Here is a 10977-nt window from a genome sequence, read left to right on the forward strand (position 1 = left end):
GGGGGGTGGTGGTGGGGGGGGGCCGCCCCCCCGTTTCCCCCCCCCCCCCCCCCATTCCCCCTCAGAGCCAGGGCGGTGACTCACCCCGCAGAGCTGAGGGGAGCGGGGTCGGTCCCCCTCTCTCATCCCCCCCCGCCCCGCTGCGCTAGCGCGGCTTGTCTCGATGGTTTCCGGCTTCCTGCTCCGACGGGAGCAGCTTCAGCCCCGCGGCGGGTTGTCCCCTCACGGCGGGGACGCGGCCTGCACCTGTCGGGGCTGGGAGAGGGCTGAGGCGAGAAGCGGGGGTGACAGGACCGGCCTCCCCTCACAATCGGCGAGGGCTGGGAATGGGTGAAGAGGCCGGGCCTGGCCCAAAGGATGGTCCCGAAGCTGGGGTGTCCCCCAGGGACGCTCCGCTGCCACCAGGAACCGGCCTCACACAGGCCGCAGGGGCCTGTGCCCCAAGGGAGCAGAGATGTGGAAGGGTTTGGGTTGGAAGAGACCCCTAAGATCATCAAGTCCGACACCCAGTGCTCCAGAACCCGCAGTAAGGCTGCTGGGCATCTTTGAGATCCTGCTGTCAGCCTACAGCAAAAAAAACCCCAAAAAACCCAGCTCTCTGTTTCATAGACTAGAATAGAATCACAGAATGGTTTGGGTTGGAAGGGACCTTCAAGCCCACCCAGTGCCACCCCCTGCCCTGGGCAGGGACACCTCCCACCACACCAGGTTGCTCCAAGCCCCCTCCAACCTGCCCTTGAACCCCTCCAGGGATGGGGCAGCCACAGCTTCTCTGGCCAACCTGGGCCAGGCTCTCACCACCCTCACAGCAAAGAATTTCTTTCTGGTATCTCATCTCAATCTCCCCTCTTCCAATGTAAAACCGTTGCCCCTTGTCCTGTCACTGCACTCCCTGACAAAGAGTCCCTCCCCAGCTCTCCTGGAGCTCCTTCAGATATTGGGAGGCTGCTCTAAGGTCTCCCCGGAGCCTTCTCTTCTCCAGGCTGAACAACCCCAGCTCTCCCAGTTTCACCAGCACATCAAAAAAGTTCACTTCCACGCCAAAAGCACTGCTCCAAGACGGCAGCCTGAACACATGATTTCATCTTCACAAACTGGCGTTTTACAGCAGCTAATTCAATCAAGGGGCACAGCGGGACATACATCACCAGTCTCCCTAAATCCATTTTTTTCCTTAAGTACCTTCATCATTTTTTTCCCTACCACCACTCCCCTGGGTTTTCAGCAGCTCCAGAGCGTCGTAAGGATGGCTGCCCATGCCAAAAAGCAGTTGGATATTATGATAGCTATTGCCAACACAAAAATATTAGCGCGTATTAGATCTTTTGATAAAGATATGAGGTTTTCTAATCTCTCAGTATTGCAATCTTAACTTTACAGGTACTCATGCAAATTGGGAGAGGGCAATGCTAAGGTTAGCCAGGAGGCATGATTTGAAACAAGTACGAGCAAATTAATAAAAAATGAGGGAAGTGTCTGTATCCCTGATCTAATTATATACAGACTTCATAAAAAAAAAAGCTGTAAAAGTTTGGGTTTTTTTTTTTTTTCTGAATGTAGAAAATATTCTACGAGCAGTTTAATACATTTGTGAACTGCAGATGGAGGTAGTAAGTCCCTATGTGTTTAAGCTGTATCTTCCCATTTTTGGTACATTCCTGTAATGCAGATACACGTGTAAATTCAGAAGTTAAAAGCACTAAAAGAACTGCTTTAAAAGCTTTCTTCCATAATAACCAAATCTGAAAAGAAAATACACTGGGATTGAAAATACAAAAATGTTATATATTACCTTGATTCATTTAGATTAATACCAGCCCTTAAGCAAAATTCTCATGAATGTCAGACACACTTAAAAGTCCCAAAATAAGACTTTTTTTTTTAAAAAAAATCCATATCACTATTCATCTTACAGCGAGATCAATACCAAGAGCATAGACCTGCAGGAGAGCTGCCAAGTTCATCAGGTAGAAATCTGCTCCCTTAACCTCCAGTAATCTTTCACCGCTTGCCAGTGCCTTGCCCAGTTCCCTCCTCACCCGATCTGAATCGGCCCGTGACTTCTTCCAGACAATTTGCCAAAAAAAAAAAAAAAAAAAAGGTCGAAAGCAAGATGAGTAGTTGTAAAGCCCTAAAATAAGAAACTGGAGTCGTAATCACCTAGCAAGTTTGGGTTTTTGACCTTGGCGCATATTTTTCAAGACTTCGGACAAACAACATCAGGTTTGACTGCTCTCCCCCGGGCAGCTCTTTGTTTAAGGTTTGTCACCCCAGAGCTGCCATCTCGGGGCTGCAGAGGTTTTTGTTTTAAATAGAGTGAATGGGTATTATTGGAAAGTTTGTTAACAGATCAGACACTGCCTCTGTTTGTTGCCTGGGTTGGGTCTGATGCAGAAACGGGACGGCTGGAGGGGGCGAGGTGTGACCAGTGGCACACATAAATTCATTATTCTTCTGAATTTATCCAGTTTCTCTAAACTAAGCTGACACACCAAAAAAAAAATAAAATTCTGCTCTGAAAAACACCTCCTTAGTGAAGGGAACTGATTCCTTCATATTGTAACAGACACAACCGGGAGAAAATAATTATTTGTAGGCCTGTTTTCTCATCAAAAGAAGCTTATAAAATTAGACCAGCTCTTCCTCTCCCTACCCCACGCAGCCCCCAAGCCTTTATAAGGCAATTCAGGTCTTAAAGACAGAGAAGTTCCTATGGTTTTTGTTTTTTTTTTTTTGTTCCTAGCTAGACAGAGGAGAGGCACAAGAATTAATGTCTTTACTGCAAGAAAGGCTACTACGTAATCTCCATGGTTATTTGCCCTGGTTGGCTGGAGTTGCTGGGCACCGGCCAGAGGGTCAACACAGATGAGCAGCAGCTTCGCAGGTGGTGGCTGGGGGACAGGAGAGGGACAGCTGAGGTTGCCCTGTTGGAGATGGGATACAAACATGTGGGAATCCTGCAGCTCACCGCATCTATTTTTTTTTGTGTGTGTGTGTGCTTTTAGTTTTTAGGTCTGTACCATTGACGCCCCCCAAACAAGCTAGAACCTTTTTTCCTGGTGCAAAACCAAGTGTGACTTCGGTGCGTAACACCTCAGGGTGTCTCAGCGAGAGCTCCGCACAGCCTTTTGGTGTGGTTCAGGCTTACCTTGGTCTGCAAATCCTTGCTCCGTTGATTGATTGACAAGAACTTTGGGCTGCTCATCAGGCCCCTGGGTGAGTCGCCTTCAGGAAAACAGAAATGGTGAAGCCTGTAGGCACGCTGCCTCCAGAACAGATCTGAGTGGAGACAGAATAGAACTTAAGGATTTACAGGTGCGTTGGTTTTGAGAGAGGTAGCTTTCTTCGACCGACAAGTCCTGTATATGCGCTTCTTCCTATAAACCTTCTCCACCATGTCTTTAAACCCTCTGGTTTCCCCTAGGTAGCAGCATTTGATGAACCACACGCCAGCAATGGTATATTGTTCCCTAGACTTCACGCATGTGAGACACTGATAAGCCAGACTCCTGGGTATCTATTGATCTATGGCAGCTGCAGCATAATCAAACACCAGTGTTATGTACATACAAGCTATGCTATGATTATAGATCCATTAATAAACTGTTTGCAAGGTATAATTATGCACATTAGGTGCGAAATGCAATCTGCTTATGCAAGGTCTATGCTTATGGGTTCTACAAAATTCAGGGAGAGGGGGAGAAATTGAGCAGATGAATTAACTTATTTCCCCCAGACTAATTTTTATTTCCCTGCTACTACAACCAATGCTCCCGACCAGAATATCCCCCACTGAAGTCATCCCGCCAGTGACATGGGGTTATTGCTGATCGGTTCATGGACCAACAGTTGCATGCAGGAGCCATCCTGGAATGCTCTTGCTTACCTCTGGAGCAGCCCTTCGTGTCTAGTCTGCATACATCAGCATAAAGGTCTGTCTTATCTCAGGACTCCCAAAACAACCCTAATGAGGGATATGGCCATGAGCTTTCGGAGTCAATTCACATCTGTGAAAGATTTTTACGCAGAGATGGATGTAGGGACTCCAAAGGTGACAAGACACAGCTTTCAGGACTTGGCTAAGTCCTAAGTTGGTATCTAAACATCTAACATAGAACACAAAGAGTGATAAGAGCCATACCACAACACTTAAACAAAATGATCTAATTTTGCATTCTGAGTGGGAAGCTGCCTACCAGTTAAGAAATGCTAAGCATGGCAGGTATGAGGGAGGAAGCAGACCTGGTCTCGCTTTTCTCTGAACCAGGCTACGAGACGGATGCATCTGTTGACTCCAGATACCAAAGCTGGAACCCTTTTCCTAAAAGACGATGCCTGCAGGTGCTACTTGAAATAACTGAATGAGGCTCACCCTTATCAGAACATGACTCCTACCTGCCTTTGTTCCTCCCAAGCCTTTGGAGTCCTCAGCCAGGACATAGGGGACCCTTCCCACGCTGAAGTTGTTGAAGCCCCAATTCCCTTTAAGATCATCAAGTCCAACCATTGACCTAACACTGCCCAAACCACCACTGACCCATGTCCCTCAGCACCATGTCTGCCCGGCTTTTAAATGCCTCCAGGGATGGTGATTCCATTGCGTCCCTGGGCAGCCTGTTCCAATGCTTGATAACACTTTCTGTGAATAAATTTTTCTTAATATCCATCCTAAACCTCCCCTGGTGCAACTTGAGGCTGTTTCCTTTTGTCCCATCGCCTGTTCCTTGGGAGAAGAGACCGACCCCCTCTGGCTACACCCTCCTTTCAGGGAGTTGGAGAGAGCGAGAAGGTCTCCCCTCAGCCTCCTTTTCTCCAGGCTGAACACCCCCAGCTCCCTCAGCCTCTCCTCACAAGACTTGTGCTCCAGACCCCTCACCAGCTTTGTTGCCCTTCTCTGGACACGCTGCAGAATCTCAATGTTTTTCTTGTAGTGAGAAGCCTAAAATAATAGCCTTTGTTTCAATACCATACATGTACAGCATCTCACAGAAAAACAGGGCCTGTACAGCCTGGGACATCCACCCGAATACACTCTTCTGACAGCTGCATGCCAGCAACTAATCATAAATACTGTCTGAACTTAGAGTCTCCATTGTCTGGCTGGACTGGGTGCCTCTTCCAGCCTTGCCTGTGGCCTGCTAAATGGCTTGGGCCATATCACTTCACCTCTCCTGCCTCGATTCCCCCACCTATTGAATGGCTTGAGATCTCCAGATGAAGATCTCGAGATCTCTGTGTAAAGAGCCAGGAACTGTCATTATCCCCGACGTTGTGCAACGAGGAGAAAGTTTAACTGAGCACAAGGCATGACTCACCCAAGCCTACATACATAAAAGGAAGCATTTAAAACCTGCCCCTGTAAAATTAGTCCTAAAGATGTCCTGTTATTGCCATACAGACAATACTAATGGCACCCAACTGTATGGTGTTCAGGCATAGCTTTTCCTGTGTGTTATCTACTGTGCTCCTCTCAGCCACGCTGTCTCATTGCACTGCATTTCTTAACCCATTAGAAACTTCCTCAAAAGTATATGCATGTTTTGGGGGGGGGTTCAATGCTTTGGTAGCGAGCCTTTCACATGTTTTAAAAAACATGAAGCACAAGATGACATAAAAGGGTCGGACAAGATCTGAAATCTTGTAGCTGTTCTAGAAGTCCCTGCAGATTTTCAGATCTCAAGGGCTTCCAGGAAGCAACATGAGAATGGACGATGCAGCCAGTTTCAGTTCCTCAGGCCCAGCACGAACCAGCTGTAGGACTCTGGCAGCTCCGAGCAGACACAAAGTTGTCCACCCAGGTTATCTGAGGTTTTCTTCTGTGAGGGCAGGATAAGGGAGTTGGGGGGGTTCAGCCCAGAGAAGAGAAGGCTCTGGGAAGACCTTATAGCAGCTTTCCAGTATCCAAAAGAAGCCTACAAGAAAGCTGGAGAGGAACTTTTTACAAGGGCGTGTGGTGATAGGACGAGGGCTAATGCCTTCAAACTGGAAGAGGGGAGATTGAGATGAGACCTGGGGAAGAACTTTGCTGTGAGGGTGGTGAGAGCCTGGCCCAGGTTGGCCAGAGAAGCTGTGGCTGCCCCATCCCTGGAGGGGTTCAAGGGCAGGTTGGAAGGGGCTTGGAGCAACCTGGTGTGGTGGGAGGTGTCCCTGCCCAGGGCAGGGGGTGGCACTGGGTGGGTTTTAAGGTCCCTTCCAACCCAAACCATTCTATGATTCTGCAAAGGAACCAGGGTGACACTAAGTGGTCACAAGCAGAGAGCCAAAATGTGCCCGTGCTCCAGTAGCCTTCACCAGCCAAATCTCTACCTGACAAGCTGTACTTAACATCATCTTCTGCAGCCACCCCTCCTTGTTCTTGCATGAGCAGCACAGGGAACATTCAAATTCAAAGCATGGGAACCAAACACTTGAAGGGATAGCTGTTCATGGGTTGGACTTGAGATGACGCGGGGAGAAAGCTAAACAGAGGGTGACTCAAAGCCCTGTTCTTGTTTCACATGTGAATGTTTATCACTGAGCAAGCTGTGTTATAGTCTGTTATACTTTTGATTATACTCAGTACAACTCTTAGAGGTGATTCAGTCTCGGTGCAGATAAATGTCCAAGTGACTCTTCAGATTCAAGAGGGATTATTCTGTAAGCTTTTAGCTATAATTCTTTCCTTTCACAGATCCAGTGGTGGAAAGGAATTGCATTTATGAAGTTTTTCACCTTCTCTCTGGTTAAAGCAGAAATGAACTCCCAATTGTAATCAAGGATTTTAAGACTTTGCCCAACTGAAACACAAATATCAATAAACTTCACAGGAAGGGAGATTTGCCACAAGCGCATCTTAGCTGAAAGTGGTTTGCTGGTGAGAAACAAAGAAATTTATGCACAAAATGCTCTCTCCTTCCGTCATTCCATATGCGTTTAAAAGAATCTGACAACTCCAGAGGATTTATCAGCACAACTTACATTAATCTTAAGGAGAATTTTGTTAAAATCCCCCATTCTCTTTCCAGGAAGTTTTCCATGGAGATACTATAAGTTAAAGTTTTTCCACTGCCCTTCAGCCCTCTTGGTCACTCACATTTTATCCACCTTACGACACATGCCCAACTTTAAAGTTACCTCATAAAAGGCAGCAAAACATTGACTTTCCAACCATGAGTTTATTCTAAAAAAACTTATTCTTAATTAATTTCGTTTTCAAGGGGAATGTTGCATTTCAGAGCTGAGCAGAGTTGTGCTGTCTTGTTACGCACTGAAACACATCAAAACCTTACATTTCCATATACCTAACTACCAGGCTACCATGTCACATCACATAAACTTGGATATAAGAAGTTCCATCTAAACATGAGGAGGAACTTCTTCACTTTGAGGGTGGCAGAGCCCTGGCAGAGGCTGCCCGGGGAGGTGGTGGAGTCTCCTTCTCTGGAGACATTCAAACCCACCTGGACACGTTCCTGTGCAACCTGCTCTGGGTGGACCTGCTCTGGCAGGGGGTTGGACTAGATGGTCTCCAGAGGTCCCTTCCAACCCCATGTGATTCTGTGATCATAACAAATGGATTGACAGCTGTTTTATTGTGCTTTCAGAGAAACCAGTGCTCCGGTTCGTCAAAGACAGAGACCAGGAGACAAAAGTCATGAAGCATGTTGCTTAATTAGACAGCCAAGCCTAGAAAGAGCTGCCACCACTTACCAGATGGATCACTGAGAGGTGAAGCCTCTGGCTGAGGCCAATACTGGAAATTAGCAATATTTAAATTTGTGTCTCAAACCAAGTCCGCAAGGAAATATTCCTCTTTATCAGCACATTCCATCGCGGGCAGGTTTGGAGCGCTCTGGCACAGGGGGTGCCGACCGCTGCTTTCATTATGGAGCTTGCAAAGTTAAAATAAAATAAAAAAAAAAATACCTGGCTGCTGCTTTGGGGCGCTACCGAACTCTGCCTGCCTCTTGTCAGCTCCCAGAAAGCAAAGAAAAGCCCATTTCTTGGGTGTGTACCGCTGAGGGAGCTGCCTTTTCACCTTCTTTTAATACAGTGCTGCTACTGTTTTTCTTCGCATTGATCTTATCCTTTGAGAATTTGGAAGGGATTTCAAAGAGGCAGGGTGTTGATAGTAACTTTCTTTTCGCGCTTCTCCTCTCTCTTGCTAGAGCTGTTTGTTTTCACTGACTAGGATCTAGGATGGCCCCGATCCTCCAGCTTGATCCGAACAGACGCGCCCTGGGTCAGAATGAAGTCTCGGTGACTTTCCCTCAACTTTGTAAGAGCACAAGAATTTCCCCCGCGCAGATGGGATTGCACGTTCCAGGTTGAACTGTGTATTTACAGCTGCCCCTTTGCCTTCCTTATCATAGAATCATTCAGGTTGGAAAAGACCCTTGGGATCATCGAGTCCAACCATCAACCCTGCTCTACAAAGTTCTCCCCTACACCATATCCCTCAACACCACATCTAAACGACTCTGAAACACATCCAGGGATGGTGACTCAACCACCTCCCTGGGCAGCCTGTTCCAGGGTCTGACCACTCTTTCTGTGAAGAATTGTTTCCTAATGGCCACTCTAAACCTACTCTGTTGCCGCTTGAAGCCATTCCCTTTTGTTCGGAAAGAACAATTCCCTCTTATGTCACGGAATCATGGAATTGTTGGAGTTGGAAGGGACCTCTAGAGATCATCCAGTCCAACTCCCCTGCCAAAGCAGGGCTGCCCAGAGCACATCACTCAGGTCTGCATCCAGGAGAGGCTTGAAGATCTCCAAAGAAGGGGACTCCACACCCTCCCTGGGCAGCCTCTGCCAGGGCTCTGCCACCCTCACCCCAAAGAAGTTCTTCCTCAGATTGGAGTGGAACTTCCCATGGTCCAGCTTGTGCCCGTTGCCCCTCGTCCTGTCACTGGGAACCACTGAAAAGAGTCCGGCTCCATCCTCCTTCAGCCCACCCTTTAGCTCCTTGTCAGCATTCAGAAGGTCTCCCCTCAGCCTTCTCTTCTCCAGGCTCAAGAGCCCCAGCTCTCTCAGCCTTTCCTCATCAGAGAGACACTCCAATCCCTCCATCACCTTTGTTGCCCATGTCCCAAGACAGATTCCTTGGTACACTCTACCGTAGGATTTTCCTATTAGATGTGGATTTTTTCCACCACCACCACCACCCCATCAAGTCTTTAGTGTCACTATTTGCTGCATTTTGTGCTTTGCTCACCAACAGGAAGGAGACCAGTCTACAAGGTGAGGCTACAGCAGCGGCGAAAGAAGCAACGCACAAGAGCGGCGGAGGTTGCTCTTCACCTCTCAGTCACCCCTGTGGTCTCCCTTAGCAGCTGCAGCGTTTGTAGATGTCCAGTTAAGCTCGAGACTGACCCACAGAACAAGGAGAAACAAAGGTCACTTCCAGTTTCCCCAGAAAGAAATTCCAGTGGCTCCTCCAACCCCATAATCCAGCCGTGATTAATGCACATCGAAGGCAGATCTGGTTTCATCGGAGATCCTAGGTCTTGAACAGTCTTAACTGTTGGTGGTGGAGGGAAACCCACCCTTGAAAGCTGAAGGAGGAAAAATACGGCTCAAATACAAAGTTGGATCCTGCTGCAGGGAAGTTAACAAATGGCAATGTTCTATACAAACACAGGCCGCTCTGGGGAGCATTAAAAGAAAGGCAGGCTGGTTTCCTCAGGATTTGCACCTCCATTCTCCCCTTTCACCCACACCACCTCATTTAAAGGCTTTTGAAGGAATTTCTGAAACCCGCTTTCCCTCCCACTCTCAAATTTGCTTGAATTTGACCCGTGGACTCAACAATTTGTGGTATAGACCAGAAAAAAAAGAAAAAAGGCACACAGGTGTAGTCATCTCCCACACCTTGCTTTACTATGAGCCCAGTGCCAAACTGAGTTTGTGCAGGGTGAGACTTTTTTTGGGCAGAAAGTCCCTTGAGGACAAGGAGAGTCCTCTCACAAGAAACATCTCCGTATCCACTGAGATTCCCGCAGGCTGGAGCCAGACCAACCGACCTGTGTCCACCAGGGAGACCTGTCATTCTGGGGGGGTTAGCACCTGGGTGGCTGATCTTCAAGACACAGCCCTGCTCCCAGATTTCAGGTTTCACTGGAGTTTTCCAAAAATAGTCCCATCACCAAAGTTCTCCCGTTCAAGCCGTAATGCAGCGGTATCATTCCCTAACCTCCTTCTCAGAAGCAGCTGAGATTTTTGGCTGCATTTTAAAACAAAAAAAGGCAAAGACGAGGGGAGGAAAAAGAAAAAGAAAAAAAAAAAAAAAAAAAAAAAAAAAAAAGAAGTAGGGGGTGGAAAACAGCTTGAGGGAAAATGCCTGGCATGGAAAAGCTTTAGCCTAAATAGCTGAGCTTTGGCAAAGCTGGAAGCAGTCAGACTGCTTCTGACAATGAAAACCACCCGACGCTCTCGATCGGCGCGTACCCACTCATAAAAACGCAGACACCTCTCCTATCTACATGGGCCTGTGCTCCACAGCAGATAGGGTGAGCCGTAATGAACGGGTTCAAATCCCAGCAGCCAGATCGAGATTAGGTAACAGGAGAACACTTGGCTGTAAAGATAACCTGAGTCCTGGGATAGATTTCCCAGGAGAAAGCAGTTTCCATGGCGGGAGGTTGCCAGAAGCGGATGGAGTGCAATCAGCCCAGAAGAAGCTAAAAAGTGACACGTCGAGACCCCTCCGCATTTACTCTGTACCCAGTGGTTCACACGTGCTGGCCATGAGCAATAATGCTCTTCCTGTAGTAGAAGCATTTTGTAACTGTTGAAGTGATCTATTTTCCACGTCCATGTTTTAAGAGAGACGACGTGTCTGTCCCCATCTGTCAGAAGTGATGAAGCAGAGGCGCACAGAGGTTGTGTGACTTGTCCACCATCATAGAAAACTAGTTGGGGTAGGGCTGATGACTCCAGCGTTTAGAGTTCTGCGTTCATCGCTTCTCAACCCAAATCGTTCTTCTCCCTGGGAAT

General features: G+C 47.7%; 1 protein-coding gene across 1 annotated transcript in view; it reads right to left on the bottom strand.

Annotated features, from left to right (window-relative positions):
* The window catches only part of CBFB (core-binding factor, beta subunit), a 51353-nt gene extending 46846 nt beyond the window's left edge, over window positions 1–4507 (bottom strand). The window contains exons 1-2 of the mRNA XM_014957355.1: window positions 4396–4507; window positions 3149–3279 (exon numbers count right to left, since the gene is read on the bottom strand). Of these exons, the coding sequence (XP_014812841.1) occupies window positions 3149–3279; window positions 4396–4507 (243 nt within the window). The remainder of the gene's footprint in view (window positions 1–3148; window positions 3280–4395) is intronic.
* Window positions 4508–10977: the final 6470 nt, after the last annotated feature.

This window comes from Calidris pugnax, unplaced genomic scaffold, assembly GCF_001431845.1.
Source record: "Calidris pugnax isolate Ruff unplaced genomic scaffold, ASM143184v1 scaffold292, whole genome shotgun sequence".
Lineage (NCBI taxonomy): Eukaryota > Metazoa > Chordata > Aves > Charadriiformes > Scolopacidae > Calidris > Calidris pugnax.